We start from the raw sequence: 18,160 nt of genomic DNA, 5'->3' as shown, positions 1-18,160 counted from the left end.
CCTTTTATTTCTCATTTTCTCCCGCAGTACCACCACACCCAATTTAAAGCTTGTAGTCTTTAAAAGGAACTACATCTTTAAAAGGATCTACTACTACTACTGCTCTTCCCTTAGCATAATGTGCAACTTCCAAGGTGGCATTTCTTTGCATTTATAATATGGATGTTCTGCTTTATTCATTTCTCTTTCTTTATTTAACATTTTAAAGCCTATTTGCTTATGCTATTAACCAGTAATGTAGTATTTCACTAAACCTTTTTAGGTGCTTGAACTGTATTAGGGAGAAACACACAATACAAAACATCTTTCTACTATGATTTAAAATGTTTGCTATGGAAAGAACAGACTGAAGATGCACATTTCTTTCCTGATATCATTGTATTTTTTGCATGGTTTCTAACCATGATGAAGCTTCTCACAGATGTTTGTCTGCAGGGAAAGATCGTGTTGATCAGACTCTCACATGTATTCCCAGGCCACGCAGTAGTTATATTTTCTGTTGTTAATAAATAAAATATCATTCTTTTGTCCAGCAAAAAAATATGCTTGTGTGTATATGCTGTATTTAAAGAAAAAGGTTTCTTCTCTGAGTAATACAAAGTGAATTTGTTATTTTGTTATTTTTAGTTGTCTTAAATGAGGGTTTATTCTACTGACTCAAAAATAATAATGACTGTATTCAGAAGACATTTGGTATAAAAAGGAAAAATAAATCATTACCAAAATCTAATACAGCAGTATATAAAAAATGAGATGCTTTTTATTTTTGTATTTTCATTTTATGTCATTTTTAAATTAACATATAATGTATTATTTGTTTCAGAGGGACAGGTCTGTGAATCATCAGACTTACACAATTCACAGCACACACCATATAGCACACGCCCTCCCCAATGTCCATCACCGAACAACCCCCTCCCGCCCTCTTCCCTCCCCTCCAGCAACCCTCAGTTTGTTTCCTGAGATTATAAGTCTCTTATGGTTTGTCTCCCTCTCTGGTTTCTTCTTGTTTCATTTTTTCCTCTCTTCCCCTATGATCTTCTGTCTTGTTTCTCAGATTTCACATATCAGTGAGATCATATATGAAATGCTTTTTAAAAATGAATTTTGAGGTTTACCCTGTTGGAAAGAACTAACAGCCAAATTAAATTTTAGCCCTAGAGAGGAATTATGTAAAAGGAAATAAATAAAAAATACATAAGTAAGTAAGTACTTGTAAGATTTCATTATGTTCTAGTAACTAAAAAATCATTATAAAGATGAAACCATTTATTCCATGATTTCACCTGAAGTTTGGATTTTTTAACAGCCCTCTAAAGTTGAATTCTTTCCTTAGATTGGAAATGCTTGTCTGATTTCCTTGCCACTTCCTATTTTGAGTCTAAAGATATGGTCAGAAAAGAGAAGCTTTTGAACCTAAACATCTATTCTAAAATAATTTGGAACAAACTCCCATTTCTATAACAAATTTTTAATGGCTGTCAGTAGTAACCATTATCCTCAAGATGTGGTAAAAAAGCTTTTAAGGGTTACAGTAATGGTGGGGGGGGGGGAGAAGCAAACCATAAAACAGACATAAGTATAGAGAACAACCTGAGGGGTGCTGAAGGGGAGGTGGGCAGGGGGTGAGCTAAGTGGGGAATGGGTATTTAGGCAGAGCACTTGTGATGGGCACTGGGTGTTTTATGTAAATGATGATCACTAAATTCTACTCCTGAAATTAATATTATACTGTATGTTAATTAATTGGAATTTAAATAAAATTAAAAACAACAAAAAGTTATAATAAAAAGGTATATCCTATTAAAAAATAGAAATTTAGAGAGGATGCAGTGAAAGAGGAGACTTGCCTAGTGTTGAACGTGAGTCAGAGACATGTCTTTATGGGGATCTGCAAAACAAATGGTAAGCGTGGTGGAGAGTGTGGTGAGTACGAAAGGACAGTGGAGTGGATGGGACACTTGGGTGAGATGAACTCTAGTCTGGTTCCCTGGAGCATACTGGGTGATGCTTTTGTAATAGAAGTGACAGATATGGGTCAGAGCTGGCATCTCTTATGATGGAGGATATCCTTTGGACACGTGTTGGCAATGCAGTTTCGTTTTGCTGAAAGTAGATCGTGAAATACATTTTTGACATGATGATTTTGTGTCTTGGAAGATTAGGAAATTATGAAAATGGTGAAGAAAGTAACCTGTCATCATAGTATTTATAATAGCAAAAGACGGACTGCTGAGCACAGTCAGACAATTTGCTTCAGGGTGCTTGACTTCCTAATATTGGAATGGAATGGAACAGAGAACTTCAATACTGACATTTGTACAGTACGATCTCAAATTGTATCCCTAAGGAAAATTAAAGGGGAAGCATCCACAATTGGAAAAAAAAAAAAAAAATCACAGTGACTCTTCTGCAACCTCTCTGCTCTTAACCCTTTATTTACTTTTTAGAGAGATTTTATTTATTTATTTGTTAGAGAGAACACGGGAAGGGAGAGCAGTAGGCAGAGGGAGAAGCAGGCTTCCCGCCAAGCAAGGAGCCAGATGTGGGACTCGACCCCAGGACCCTGGGATCATGACTTGAGCCGAAGTCAGAGGCTTTAACCATCTTAGCCACCGAGGTGTCCCTGCTCTCGACCCATTAAAAAGATTGTCTATAGAAGTTGTGAGAGGTAACTTTTATAGGAGGATGAATCTGAAAGAGGGGCCAGCACTTAAAAAAAAATAAAAATGACAGGATAGCACAAGTCCAGATTGCATTGATGGATGGAATAAATGCCGAGAACATCTCAGAGAAGATTTTTAAAATTGTGGTTTAAAGAAAGAAAATCAGGGCAGTAATATGGGGAAGGTGATATATAATATTAACTGAAGCTTCTCCTCCTTGCCCCCATCAAGACAATTTTATCAGGAAAGAATGTATATGACTAAAAGGAAAGTAAAGTCCAAGATGATGAAGAGAAGTTAGAGAATACCTGATTATTTTAAATAAGTCTTTGGCCAGGTGCAGGCAAAATATATACCAGACTATTGAAAGAATTTAGAGCTGTGATCATGGGGCCAGAGTTTGTTATCTTTGGAGAACTAAAAAGAAAAGGAGGGGGTTTAGCTGATTGTAGTGACAGAGGCATTAAAATTTTGTAAAAAATAGGTTGTTGATTTGACTTTGGAAGTTGGTAAAATTGTAGAAAAAAATTCAGAGGATGTTCTGTGGTATTTAGAAAAGGGATTGGTGGTGACTGGGCACCAGCGTTGGTTAACTAAAATTACATCTTTCCACAGTAATCCCATTTCCTTCTTTTATGGTGGTATGAGATTATCAGCTCAGGAGACTGGTAGAGACTGTTGTCTTTTATGTTAATAAGACATTTGATGGTCTCAGTAACCTTGTGCACAAAGAGGACAATTTCACACTTGAAATATGTTAAGGAGGAAGTTACAGGCAGTAGTTATATCTGCCTTTAAAAGCACAGGTTCTGGAGTCTCTGTGAGTCTACAAAAAGCACGCATAGGTTATTCGTGTGTTTGGTGAATGTAAGAACTTCGTGATGTCACTGTTAATATAACATGTACTTTGTGTAATGGTTGTGCCAAATGTTGAAGAAGTAACCTGATAGGAACAGGAAAGGCATGCTCATAGTTTATGCTGTAGGGCATACAGGCCCTATGCGACCTAGAGACTCTAAAATCTAAGGCCTTTCTGAATCCCTTAATGAATGTTTCTGGCTTTCACAGCTCTCTCCTATTAGTTTTTAGCATACTAACAAGAATGGTTCTTCTGTTTTTCTGGTGAAGTTGAAGTACAATAATGTATTTTTTCTGCATTGTAGTTAACATTAACACTGATTACCAGAAAGTAAAGATTGTCAGAGGCAACTGGTAGTGAGGTGAAAGAGTAGTGATATACCCTCTTCCTCTGGTTTTCCTTCCTTTTAGAGTGTAAATGGGAATGGGTGGTTATCTTTTCCTGAAAGTTAAAGGTAATATTTATAAAATATTTTCTTAGGAATCATCCTTTATCTTCCAGGGCTGAGGAAATTTGGATTTCTAAACTTGATTGACATATCTGTATTTTTTAAAAAAATCTGGTGTTTTTATCTTCTGTAAGCAAACCCTACATTTTCATAAACTTGTAAAACTGGAACATTACGATCTTCTTGCTTGATTAGTTTTCACTATTGGTAAAACTTGGAGAGTTGTACAACTAAAATACATATATATCAGCAGGATTCTGAACCATTCTTGATTAAGTTAGTGTGTAGAACCTAAAGTGAGAATCATATAGTTTTTGTAAGCTTCTAGATCTAAATTCCCATGTGTAGGAAAAGCTATAGGAGCAAGTTAAACAGCACCAAATGGAAACAATCCAACTGACTCGGGAAAATGGGACATTCCATAGGACGTTTGGCCTGGGTTCTTTTAAAATTCAGTATCCTGACAAAGTAAAAAGGTAGGAGGTTTGCTTTGGACCAAAAGAGAATAAAGGAAATCAGCATATGAACCTGATTGGATCCAGGTTTGAGGCAAAAAATTTATTAAAGCATTTTGGGGACAGTTAGATAAATTTGAAGAATATGCACGAATTTCATCATATGAAGACACTGTCAGTTTCTTTTTTTTCTTTTTTTTTTTTTTTGAAGACATGGTCCAAATTTTCTTAAGTTTGTAAATGGTATTGTGTCTATACAGAAGAATGTCCTCATTTTTGAGAGATGTATGCTGAAGTATTAGTGATCAAGGGTCATGAGGTATGTAACTTCAAATGGTTAGGGAAAATCCATACATATATATAGAGAGAAATCAGATATGGAATGTTAACAATTGTTAAATGTAGGTGAAGGGGATATAGGATTTTCTGTATGTTTCAAAATCATTTTACACACACACACAGACACACTTAATCTTTAGTATGAAAAGTAAAGCTCGTAAAGCCAATATGTTGGTTGAACAAACAGATTGGCATTATTCGTTTCTGTGCAGGAGGTGTGGGAAAAAGGTACAACATCTGTTTTTATTTGTCCACATACTTGATTTATTGTATTCGGCATCGTATACTTTGAATTTCCAATGTAAAACTTTTTCTCTGCTTTTCTTCAAAGGATGAGCATATTGGCATATAAACATAGCAACTTCTGAAGCTCATTTGTTATAAGTGAAATCTACTTGGAAAGAATTTTTTGGAGAACCTTTATTTTAAAAGGCTTAAAATACATTGTGGTTTTGTTTGCATAGTAGAAAGAGCCTCACTTGAGCTATGCTTGGTCACAGATGCAAAGAAAAGTTCATGGGGAAGTAAAGAATAAGTTTCACTCGTGAGAAAAGTAATATTCTAAAATTCTAAACGAACACAGCCCATGTTCAGTTATGGCAACTATTTGGCAGTGTTTGGTTAGAATTTTGAAAAACCCTAATTCGAAAGCACATAAAAATTCTGATGAGTTAAATCTTTATTCCCTGCCAGTATCGCTTCTGTATTAATTTTTTGTAGTGTATAGTCTGAAATTTGAAAAAAAAACCTATTTTTTCAGGTGGCTTCTCTATAAACTATTCTGTATATAGACAGAGTTATTTGTGAAATCATACTGTTATACATGAGAAAAATAATGTAGATTTTTAGGCTTGTCATACCTAAATTACTGAAGATCTCAATTTTCATACACTGGCTCAGCTTTGATAAGGGAAAAGCAGTCTGTTAAGGATTATCTGACATGACTCCTTGAAGGTTCTGTTGTTATTATTCAAGTCTATTAAGTTTGGTTTGAAGTGATGGATTAAGTATAATGATGCATTCTAGTCTAAAGCTTTCTTCAGTTGGCTGGGCAGTGTTTGGTTTAGTATGAGTCATACTTTGTGCGTAGGTGTGTTCTCTGTATAACTACGCTGGCATGTTGCAGTCATAAGTCTCTCCTTTTCTTCCTCCTCTGCTCTCTCCCTGGTATGCAGAGTATTTGATTTCTGACAATGGAGGACAACAACTCTCAATAAGTGACGCCTTCATCAAAGGTAATTCTATCAAAAGCTGTACATGGAACAGTGTGTCTTACTTGTGAGGGTGTACTTAGGGCTTCGCATATTGAAGGGCACCTAACAAGTACCGAAAACAAATTTGGTTATTTTAGTACCATGGGAACACAGTTTTTATATGTAGAGTAACTCTGAGGATGTTGGGAATGAAGAATATAAATTTGGACTTGGTTCGAGAGAAGATCTCTGATCTGAAAAGCAACTGTTTAAAAGCTTTTATAGAATTTAAATTTTATTCTTTGAAAGGCATAGTTTAATGCCTTCCAAATCATGAATATAAAATTAAGTATTGATATATATATCATCAAGAATTCTGAAACTGGTCCCGAAGCCCCCAAGGAGAGCTCGTCCATTTGAGGACCCTGCCTGCCCTGTGCAATTGGAAAGAGAAATGGGGAGAAGAGAGAAAGAACTAACTTTGCCGATTGATTTCTTGGGGACAAGACACTAGAGAAGAAGACAGCCTTCTCTGACACCTCTCTACGTAGCTTACTGTGGAGTAAGGACATTCTTAAGTAGTTCATAACACTCCACAGCTTAGACCTCAGTTAAGTTTTCATAACTTAGCAGTGTTTCTAAATTCATCTCTGAACATCTGGTTCAACTAGAAGTTTATATAGGCCAGCTGTTTACATAATTAAAATGTGTAATTTTTTTGTACCTTGTATTGTGGACACATGCTTTGTAGTGCTGTTCGGTTGAAAGTTTTTTTGTTTGGTTTGCTTTAAGAGGGGGATAGATTAGAGAATTTTTGTAAGCATTTCCTGCTTTTTTCCATTTATTTAGTCACATTTTTCAGTAATTACATAGTGAGCATCCTTTTTGCAAAGCTTTTTTTTTTAAAGATTTTATTTATTTGAGAGAGAGAGAGAGAGCACACACACAGAGGGTGAGTGGGAGAAAGAAGCAGACTTCCTGCCGAGCAGGGAGCCCGATGTGGGGCTAGATTGCAGGATCCTGGGATCCTGACCTGAGCCAAAGGCAGACCCTCAGCTGACTGAGCCATCCAGTCGCCCCTCCTTTTTGCAAAGCTTTTGATATAATCTGTTTTTTGTCTAGATGCCTTTTCATTCTTTTTAAAAACTTAAGGATTTTATAAAATTTTATGTAAATTGTTATCATGTTTTAATATTTCTTTATAGTTCATTTTTGGGTTTGATCTGTAAAGGTTTTGCTTTGAAAAAGGCCTTTGTTCTAATATTGAGAAAGAAACACTATAAAGAATTATCAGAATAGACTGTCTACACTGTTGTGTACTGGTTCATATGTATCAGGGCTGAGCTTTCCTCTTTAAAGTTTAGCACCCACATTGTCACGTGTCGTTCTGCCAGCACTCAGAGTTCTGTTGAATGCAGTTTTTAGTTTGTGATTTTACAGGGAAAGTCAGCCCCCTTATTTTTTAATGTCCCCAGTGAAGTAAAAGGACGGTAAAAATCTCTTTTTTTTCAGAAGCTATATTTATAATTATTGGCTTGAGCATGCTAGTCACTTATGTGAATTTGCTTTTCCCTGTTCTGTCTCTGATTTTGATGGTTGTGAATATTGGAAATCGAACTCACACTTGATTTTTTTGTGTATTTACACATGTCCTTGCCTTTTTGTACCAACAGTTTGAATTGGCCGAGTTTAAAAACTTAAAAAGATAAATCGGCGCTTTCTAAATCTATTAAGAGCATGGCGTAAAACATAATGGTGAAGTACGATTTCTTATTTTACACTCAGAATCCTTATTTAATCGTCGAGTTGAGGAGAAATCCAAAGAGCTGCCTTTCACACCTTTGGGCTGGCATCATAACAACCTGGAGCTGCTGAGGGAGGAGAATGGAGAGAAACAAGCCATGGAGAGGTTGCTGTAAGGCAGGGGGCTTTTGGATGTTAATCTCCCATTTTTATAATTTTCAATGACTTGATGGGGATACGAGTAGTTGTTCTTCCTCATAAAGTCAAAAATACTAAGATTACTTAGGAAATAAAGCCTGTTCTGATGAAATTTCTTATAAAACAAGAGTCCTAAACTGCGATTGTCTGTCCCAGTTGTAATTTATGTATTAACATTTCGTTGAATTAAAGGGGTTATCTTAATTGAAGATACTCACAGATTTCATTCATGTATAAAATCATGAAGGTACAGATATTTGAAATAAGATTGGCTTAGGAAGATCTTGTCTTTGAGCCATAATTCCTATGCTTATTTGTTTGTAGACTGCTTATTGCATCTTCAGAATTATTGTCTCTGGCAGTAATAACTGCAAACCTCTTTCTTCTGACATTTTTGTAGTTCAGCTAATCATAACCACATGATGGCACTACTCCAGCAGTTACTCCATAATGAGTCATTGTCACCATCCTGGAGGGACATCATCGTGTCACTGGTCTGCCAGGTGGTTCAGACAGTCCGACCTGATGTCAAGAACCGGGACGATGACATGGATATCCGTCAGTTTGTCCATATTAAAAAAGTGAGCTCTGCTAATGCATTTCTAGTGCTCGGAACTGGTGGCGTGGGCCTGGTAGTAATTTGTCTCTTAATGGTAATCTAAAAGGGGTTCTGAGTAAGGGGGGGTGGTGGTTTATCTGTCTGCTCTTTGTTAGCAGTGCACTTAGGGGTCATAGAAGCCACCCATAGGAAGTGAGAATGCAGTTGGGAAACCAACCAAAGGTGGTTTCCTTTTGCTTCCCTTTTCTTGACACATCATCTATGAGAAGACCTCTTCCCACAGATTACTGTCAATATTCTAAGAAAAAGCAGTGGATAATTGCCTTATTTAGATAGTGGAGTCCTATATGTATTTTTTGCCTGTGACGTTTGATTCAGTAATGGTTTTAATTGCCAATTTGGTCAGTCATATGGGTTTTTTAGAGCACCAGATAAGACCATAGAGAGTGGGAGGTGGAAAAATAGTCATGCTAGATCTCAGTAATTATTGGTTGAAGGGAAGAATTATATCCTGGAACTTTCTGTTCTGATTTGATTATATATAGTTAAAATAAAAAAAAATGGAAATAAGAGCATCCATCTGACTGGATTCTAATAATGTAGCATTGAGTTTTGTTTTCTTGTTTCATTAGATTCCAGGTGGAAAGAAGTTTGATTCTGTGGTTGTCAATGGATTTGTTTGTACCAAAAATATTGCACATAAAAAGGTAATGTGATCTGTTCAACAGTGAAGTTCAGCAGACAATGACTTGTACCAAGCCAATGAGTTGGGGTACCCTAATCATAGGAGAGAAGGAGAGTGGATAGCAAGGAGCAGTTAGCAGTGTCTGCTCTAGAGGTGAAATTTTGGAAGTTTGGGTAAAGTCTTCAGGGCTGATGATGATTAGGATTTGGATAATAGGATTTCGTGAGATGAGAAGGAAGGGAAAGGATAGGTCAGGCTTCCAGACCAACAGAATGATAGGGTACTGGTTCCTTTCTCCTTTGACCTGCCACATCTTAGGGAGACAAGGTTTCTCTAATAGACGGGAGTCCTTCCAGAGGCCTAGCATTTTAAAACTTGGTTCTCTCTTCTAGGGCAGAGCCGTAGCACTATCACTGGTGTTCTCTTATCCTTCTCACCTTTATCTTTGCCTTCAGGCCTGAGGCCTCTTTCTAGCACTAGCACAAAGGAATGGGGTGAAATAACCTGGTGTATTAAGGAATCTCTGAGATCCTAAAGTGCAAAATGAGAAAGGAGATGAGGCCGGAGAAAGCAGGCAAGGGGCTTTGTATCCCATTTAGGGGCTTGATCTTTATTCTGAAGTCCACTGATTCTTAAAGTGCATGGTACATCAGGGTCCCCTGTGGACCTTGTTAAATACATGGATTCCTAAGCCCAACCCCTAGAAATTCTCATTCATTCTAAGGGTGTGGGAGTGTGAGGCTAAGGAAAACGTGGGGCTGCTTTTAAAGTAGGTTCTGCATGTGTTCCCAGTGTCATTGATCATCCCATTTTGAAAAATCGTCAATCTAGCAGTGCTCTCGAACTTGCTGTGCTCCTGAATCCCTCCAGGAACTCACTGCAAATAGAGATACCCTGACCCCCCACCTCCAGAGATACTGATTTGGTTACAGTGAGAGCTTAGGTAGATTTCTAGTGTGAGCAACCTGATGGGCGAACTACAGTCCTGTTTTCACTCTAAGCAGAGACTAATTCCTTTTTTTGTAAGGCATGAAGCCTCCTGAAAATTGTCAGTGATCATTGATAAATAAAACTATGCTTGGATTTGATCCAGTGTCAGTATTTCTGCATAGAATCTTATTAAAACAGGCACATTACCCATCAAGGTAGTAATTTAAGCCAAATTAAATGATCTCTATTGAATTAAGAGGAGAGTATGTTGAGCTTTTCGGTAGAGTTGAAAATTGTATGTGGGAGTGGTAGAAACATATGCATGAATGACTGTCTTGCTTCACTGCCCATGTTTAGAGATAGTCTTTAATTTGTAGTTGCTAAGAACAAAAATCCCCAAGCGTAGTTCCCCAAATGCTGCATTCACTGCTTTAAAGCCATTTGCCAGTTCAGAGTGTATAGGCACGGTCACTCTGAACTTCAATTGCAGGGTCTGGGCTGTTGGACTTGTGGCTTTAGTTATATGGTTAGGGTTTTTGTCTGAGTCTGCCCTTCTAGATACTTTAAGGTTTTCCTTTTTGAGTTCTTGTTACTTGGTTTGGCTTCCCAATTTATCACTGCTTAGAATCTATTCAGGAAATGTTTTCATTCTTTTCTCCCTTCTTTTTCCTTCTTGAATGTTAGAAAGGGTAAATTATGCTTTCAAAGTTGCTTATCTCTAGGAGTTCATGAGGAATCCTGTCTTTAAGCCCTTTTCTTCCATACCATGGTTTGATACCTTTTCTTACAATATTAGGAACCCCCCCCAAAACCAAAAAAACTTTAAAGAGTGTAGAGGATTAAGTTAAAATAGAATTAGTGAAGCAAAGCCAATTTTTGAGGAAGTCTGCTTCGCTCTGAGCAATTTGTTTTGAAAAAATATATAAGAATACCACAAAAGAACTACATGAGAGTATTTCAGAACAAATATAAGGAGATAGTCTATTTAGAAAGAATTATAAACAATATAACTTAAAAGATATGATTAGAGGAGGTCTGTGAAGTGCAGGCTTTAAAAAGCTTTTAACAAATTTTATGTTTTGTAGATGAATTCTTGTATTAAAAATCCCAAAATTCTTCTGTTGAAGTGTTCCATTGAGTATCTCTACAGAGAAGAAACTAAATTTACTTGCATTGATCCTATTGTGCTTCAGGTAAGGACTTCTGACTAAAAAAGCGATCTGCAGGGGTCTTTGTGTACTGTAGGGCTCCCAGACTCGTAACTCATTCCAGCTGGTTTTATTTGGCAGGGAAAGAAACTTGATGGCTTTTGTTTCACTTAAAAAATTATTATAAGGGGCGCCTGGGTGGCTCAGCGGGTTGGGCCGCTGCCTTCGGCTCAGGTCGTGATCTCAGGGTCCTGGGATCGAGTCCCACATCAGGCTCTCTGCTCAGCAGGGGGCCTGCTTCCCTTCCTCTCTCTGTGATCTCTTCCCTTCCTCTCTCCTACTGTGATCTCTCTCTGTCAAATAAATAAATAAAATCTTAAAAAAAATTATTATAAAAGACATCTTTTATGTATTACTTAGGAAGCTTATCAAAACCTCTGTCATTCCTTATTTTGGAGTTTCAGAGTTGTTAAGGGGAACGTACGACTTTTGGGGAATATATGGAAGAAAAATGGAAACTCTAAATTCTGGCCTCTCTGCCCACTTGGGTTATTGATTTACTTTAAGGATTTTTCTAACTTAGCAGATCCCCAGTGGCAATACCTAGTTTTTAATAGAGTCTGTCCTACTAAAACACGTGTTTCTGGACTGCCAGTTACCTTTTACATGGTTGGTTAAGGGGAGTAACATCCGATGGAAATTGTGTGTTTCTCTATGGTTTTTCTTAACTAAGGGACCCGGAAGAGCTGCAGAGGATTCTAATCCTCAGCCTCAGCTCAGCTGCTACACAGGCTAAAACCCTTTTGGCTCTGTTTTAAGAAACTAAAAGTGCTTTTCTGCTGAAAGTGTTCTCACCCCAGAGAGATGCAGCCCTAGTCCTGCCTGGATGGCTCCCCGTGGCCCCACGGCTCAGAGCTCATTTCCTGTTGTACTATTGAGTAGTTGCTTTTGTACATTTTAAATTCAGGCAGCCTCCAGCTGTGCTGAGCCACCTGTGTGGGCTGTCCAAGGTCATCGCAGGGTATTGACTTTTATTTTTGCTAGTGGGCTGGATATGAAGTTACATTGGTTTAAAAAGTTTTTTGCCCCAACTCCTTTTCTCCCCTAAATGCTATGCATTTTCATTTGCAGTTGTTCAAAATGGGAGGTTTTCAGGAATGTGTCTTATCATGTTCTAGCAGAAACGCTTATATTCAGTTCCAGAAATATTTACGAAAAGCATTACTTGAATATCCATAGGTGACAATTTTCTGACAGTGGTAGAAGCAGTCACTTTTGTACTGAATTCATAGAAAAGCAACAGAAGAAACTTGTGTTTTTTTGGAATTCTGCTTTGTTATTTGGGGTTGTTTCCTCTTGAAATTCAGTTATGTATAACAAAAATCAGGTTTTGACTAGATCATTACCATCCCTGATAGCTCTGATTTACCGTGACTTCTCAGTGGTGAATTGATACAAGGAATAGGGAAAAACACAATTATTGGTTTTGGAGTCTTAGATTTTTTGATGCTGGGAGTTCTCTTAATCTCACTGAAGGTATCATTGGAAGACTTATAGGATTAGATCACAACTGTGTTGATTGTAAGGCTTATCCTGAATGGATTTGTTAAAATGTATGAAATTGCAGGTCTTGGATGAACTGGATTACTGAAATCCACAGGTTAGTGTTTACAGAAAAGTGTATTTAAATTTATCCACTCTATTGTAACTCCATTCCTGCATTAGGTTAGTGGACTGAAGTCTGTTTGTGTTAGAGAACTGTGCTCTGGGCAAACGTGTTTAAGAAACATGATTTAATTTGCTATAAGGTAAAATACATTGTGCTTTGAGACGTAGTTTTTTAAACCTTAAACACCTGCCCTGTGAAAGTTTTTAGTTTGAATTGATAGAAAGTATCAGCTGATTTGAGCTCTCTCTCTCTTTTTGTCCACTCAGTGTGGAATAACCAAAGAAGCAGCAGAAATTTTGGTAGATACAGGCATACCTCAGAGATTGCAGGTTTGGTTCCAGACCACTGCAGTAAAGCTAGTATTGCAATAAAGTTCATCAAATGATCTGTTTCACCTCCTGATGCATATAAAAGTTATGGTAATGCTGTACTGTAGTCCAATAAGTATACAAATAGAATTATACACACACACACACACACACACCCCTTAATTTAGAAATACTTTATTGCTAAGTAGTGCTAGCCATCATCTAATCTTTCAGGGGGTTGTTCATAATCACTGATTACAGATTACCATAACAAATATAATAATATTGGAAAATGTTAAAAACTATGAGAATTACCAAATTGTGATGCAAATATGAAGTGAGCAAGTGCTGTTGGAAAAAAAAAGCGCAGATATGAAGTGAGCCAGTGGACCTGTTCGACATGGGGTTACCACAAACGTTCAAGTTTGTAAGAAATGCAGTATCTGCAAAGCACAGTAAAGCAAAGCACAATCAACAAAGTTTGCCTGGAATCAGGAGAAGGAGAAGCAAAGGGCAAGGAGATAAGCAGCCGGTGGCTTCACAGAGTCTTCACAGAGCTGACACTGCTTGGGCCGTTGGTCTGCCCCTGCCCTGCTCCGGGCTCATGGCCTCCTCCCTGATATCCTTTCCTTGCTGGGCCTGGACCAGGCTTCCTTTGGAATACGGTGTTTCGTGTTTAATCATGGCAGTTGTTTATAGTTGCAACTGAGAGGAAGTGTATTTGCCATTCCTGTGCCAAAGCCCAGAGATTTAAAAAAAAAAAGTCTTCTAGGTATACTTTTGAAGCTGCAAAAATAACATCATTTAAAATGCTTAGGGGGTACCTGGGTGGCAGGTCGGTTGGGCAGCTGCTTTCGGCTCAGCTTATGATCCCAGGGTTCTGTGATCGAGCCCTGCACTGGGCTCCCTGCTCAGTGGAGAGCCCGCCTATCCCTCTCCCTCTGCCTGCCACTCTGCCTACCTGTGCGGTCTAGCTCTCTGTCAAATAAATAAATAAAATATTTAAAAATAAAATAAAATGCTGTTCAATTGCCACATAATAGGTAGAGTAGGAAGTTAACACATTTCAAGGGAAAAAAATCTATTTTGTTAATAATGGGAGATTTTGAAAATGTCCAGTTTTTGTCAATAAAACAGAGAAAGGTAGAAATACACTCCATCCTGGCAGGTTCATTGCAGGAACAGGCTCATCCGCTGCTGGTGACACTCGCTGTGAATAAGGACTTGCCCAGAACACACTTTAGGTGTGTGGAGCAGAAGTGACAGACCTGCTCACACATTCAGGTGTCCTCCTCTGTGGAGCCCAGAAATTTTATGAAAAAGTTAGTGATTTGTATTATTGTTTGTTTAAGATTTTATTTATTTATTTGAGAGAGAATGAGAGAGAGAGAGAGAGCAGGAGAAGGGGAGGGTCGGAGGGAGATGCAGACTCCCTGCTGAGCAGAGAGCCTGATGCAGACCTGATCCAGGACTCCAGGATCATGACCTGAGCCAAAGGCGATTGCTTAACCAACTGAGCCACCCAGGCGCCCCGTGATTTGTATTATTTTAATTTTGGTCATTACTTAACAGTATTAATTTGCTTTGAAAATAAGCCTTTGTCAAGCAATTGTATTAAGCTTTGTGTTTTAGATCTTTAACTCTGGCTGTTCTGGGTAGAATATAATCTGCTAGGAGATTGAGATGAGGAGGAAGCTGAAATAGCATCGTTAGAGTTATTTATTTAGATAGCCAAAGAAGAGCTACTCTGGTTACTTTTAGAACATAATGGGGAATCTATAATTTAAAAAGTAGAAATTACTTTCATTGGGGAGTTGGGCTGTTAGATTTTTAAAATTTATTATTATTTTTTTAACATCTGAGAGCAAGCTAATTGGATTCTTGACTTTCATAGTACAAGTTACTAAGAACTGAAAATCAAAGTACGATTAGTAAGTCAGAAAATAAAGTTTCCCTGAAATTCTTTTTAGCATAATCAGCAGTTTAGAATTATGAATAAAACTCTAGGTTTTGTTTGAAGTGACTTGCTTCTGGACTTATTTATGGATGAAAAGAATTTAGGCTTAGGTTATATTAATTGTCAAACTATCCTGATATTTTAATATCTCTAGATCTTGAATTGTACCAGCTGTAATAGTTTTGATGGTTTTTTTTTTCCTCAGGAAAGGGAATTCTTGAAGAATTATGTTCAGCGAATAGTTGATGTTCGACCCACATTGGTTCTAGTTGAAAAAACAGTATCTCGGATTGCCCAAGACATGTTACTAGAACATGGCATTACTTTGGTCATTAATGTAAAATCAGTGAGTGTTCTTATTTTTCTGTTTTTATATCATTTTTTAAAATCTCAGTTTTCAAATTTATATGTATGCATGATTGATATGCAGGGATCTTTGATTATCTATTTGCTATTCCATATATTGAAAGTAGGACAGTAGACACAACAGCCATTTCATTATTTAAGACTGGAGAACCTCAGGCTGGAAGAAAGTGTAATTAATTATATAGCACTCATTATAGTTATTTACAAGACCAAAGGTGTAATAGATATTAGTTAATAAGTAGTCCTTGTTGAGCTTTCATTTTTTTCAGGGAATTGTACAAGTAGAAAATGTTCTCTCTTGAAAAGTTACCCTATTCAGAATAGAGGTCAATTCTAGGAAGTTTTCCCCTTCCCTCCTCAGTATTCTGTGCCAATACATGCTGCTTAAATACCTTTTATAATGTTATTAGTATGAATCTGGTTTGTTTTCGTGGGTACATATTGATCGCTAGGCAACTACTTGTAGTCTAATCTAGAACCAAAGGAATTGTTATATAATTAAAATTAAGGAAATTATGTGATTTAATTATGTAATTAAAATTAAGGAAATGATGAGGTTTATTTTTTAATATTAATTTTCCAGAAAAAATTTACTAAGAATTTTATTTTTCTCTAATTTTGTAATATAATGTTTTTCTGTGTTCTAGCAAGTTTTAGAACGAATCAGTCGGATGACCCAAGGTGATTTAGTAATGTCGATGGACCAGCTGCTTACAAAACCCCACCTGGGCACCTGTCACAAATTTTATATGCAGATGTTTCAGTTACCTAGTGGTGAGTGATCTTTAGCATAGATTCACCTGAGATCGAGGACAAGAGGAATGAGTAAACTCATTAGTACTACAGTGTTTACTTTGTCCTACTAATATGTACTATCTATTAATAACAGCTAGTTATAATGTTAGTATCTGTGAGCGTCGTTAGATGAGTATTGGCAACCGTGGTCTGTTTTAGAGGTTTTTCCTCTTACAGAGATTAGGATAATGAATGAATTCTGTCTGGTTTTAACGGATTGCCACCAAAGTCTTCTTAAACTTTTTATGTTTATTTGTAGAGCAAACCAAAACACTGATGTTTTTTGAAGGCTGTCCACAGCACCTGGGTTGCACAATCAAGCTTAGAGGAGGCTCTGATTATGAGCTGGCTCGAGTTAAGGAAATCCTAATATTTATGATCTGTGTCGCTTACCATTCTCAACTAGAAATCTCCTTCCTCATGGATGAGTTTGCTATGCCTCCCACGTTAACACAGAACCCTTCCTTCCATTCTCTGATCGAGGGGCAGGAGGACGAAGGGACTGCACAGGAGCCATCCAGCGCAAGTCCCCTCACCCGGGAGCCTGACTTCCCCGCAGAGCTTCTGCCCTCCGAGGACGGCAGTTTGCTAGAATCGAGGACTGTGTTTGAGAAGGGCGACCAGGAAAATAAAAGCGTGACCCAGGATGCGGCCTCTCTGAAGCATCAGGAGTATGCCACGACAGCTTGCGCGGCAGGGATCCCCTGTGCTCTTTTTCCGTCGGTCCCGGAGTCACTGTTGCCGCTCCACGTGGACGACCGGCAGAATGCCCTGGGCATGGAGCAGCCAGAGCCCTTGCAGCACGCGGATGAGCTACAGGATCCCAAAAGCCAGATGAGAACCTTTAGAGACCCTTTACAGGATGACACTGGATTGTACGTGACCGAGGAGGTTACCTCTTCTGAAGATAAACGAAAGACTTATTCTTTGGCCTTTAAGCAGGAATTGAAAGATGTGATCCTCTGTATCTCCCCAGTAATCACATTCCGGGAGCCCTTCCTTCTGACTGAAAAGGGGATGAGATGCTCTACCCGAGATTATTTTGCTGAGCAGGTGTACTGGTCTCCTCTCCTCAACAAAGAGTTCAAAGAAATGGAGAGCAGACGGAAGAAGCAGCTGCTCAGGGATCTCTCCGGCCTTCAGGGCATGAATGGGAGCGTTCAGGCCAAGTCTATTCAAGTCTTACCCTCGCACGAGCTAGTGAGCACTAGAATTGCTGAGCATCTTGGGGATAGCCAGAGTTTGGGTAGAATGCTGGCTGATTACCGGGCCAGAGGAGGAAGAATTCAGCAAAAAAATGCAGACCCTTTTGCTTATTCAAAGGAAGTACCTGGCACAGCAAGCGGCAGATCAGGAAGCAGAATTGAGGGTGATGAAGAGAAGGGGTTGATTCCGAATGACGCGGTGTGGTCGACAAAGGTGAGGCCACTTCAGGTGCACGTTTAGAACTTGTTGAAAAACTGTGCTGTAGCACGTTTAAAACACACACACACACACACACACACACACACACATGACAGATTGCAGATTTAGTAAACATTTCTTCCTGTACCTTTTTTTTTTTTTTTTTGTCTTGAGTCAGCTATTTTGTGTATTGCTTTAAATATGAAGTAGGAGTATCAAGTAATGAAACTGGGTTTTGAAATTTTCATGCTGAGCTCGCAGTCAGGTATGGGAAGAGCTTGGCGGTAGGCGGAAGGGTGGAGGTAGGTCAAATCCGTGGCAGGCTGACTTGGGTGTGGTGTGATGCGTCCTTGATCCTTCTAATAAGCTTGTGAGAGGGAGCAAGACAGGAGGTTCCCGCAGAAAATGGATGTGTTTTTAGAAAATGTCAGATGTATT

General features: G+C 38.2%; 1 protein-coding gene across 7 annotated transcripts in view; it reads left to right on the top strand.

Annotated features, from left to right (window-relative positions):
* Nucleotides 1-18,160, top strand: part of PIKFYVE (phosphoinositide kinase, FYVE-type zinc finger containing) — a 78,480-nt gene that overhangs the window by 28,972 nt on the left and 31,348 nt on the right. For 6 of the 7 annotated variants that reach the window (XM_059168222.1, XM_059168219.1, XM_059168221.1 and 3 more), the window contains 8 exons: nt 5,943-6,002; nt 7,746-7,875; nt 8,302-8,482; nt 9,093-9,167; nt 11,161-11,268; nt 15,363-15,503; nt 16,171-16,297; nt 16,578-17,737. In XM_059168222.1, coding sequence (XP_059024205.1) covers nt 5,943-6,002; nt 7,746-7,875; nt 8,302-8,482; nt 9,093-9,167; nt 11,161-11,268; nt 15,363-15,503; nt 16,171-16,297; nt 16,578-17,737 — 1,982 coding nt within the window. The remainder of the gene's footprint in view (nt 1-5,942; nt 6,003-7,745; nt 7,876-8,301; nt 8,483-9,092; nt 9,168-11,160; nt 11,269-15,362; nt 15,504-16,170; nt 16,298-16,577; nt 17,738-18,160) is intronic. The other variant, XM_059168217.1, reaches the window with a different exon arrangement.

Source organism: Mustela lutreola, chromosome 3 (genome assembly GCF_030435805.1).
Source record: "Mustela lutreola isolate mMusLut2 chromosome 3, mMusLut2.pri, whole genome shotgun sequence".
In the NCBI taxonomy this organism is placed as follows: domain Eukaryota; kingdom Metazoa; phylum Chordata; class Mammalia; order Carnivora; family Mustelidae; genus Mustela; species Mustela lutreola.
Note: the sequence above shows the minus strand (reverse complement) of the source record. Positions and strands in the feature narration are given on the sequence as shown.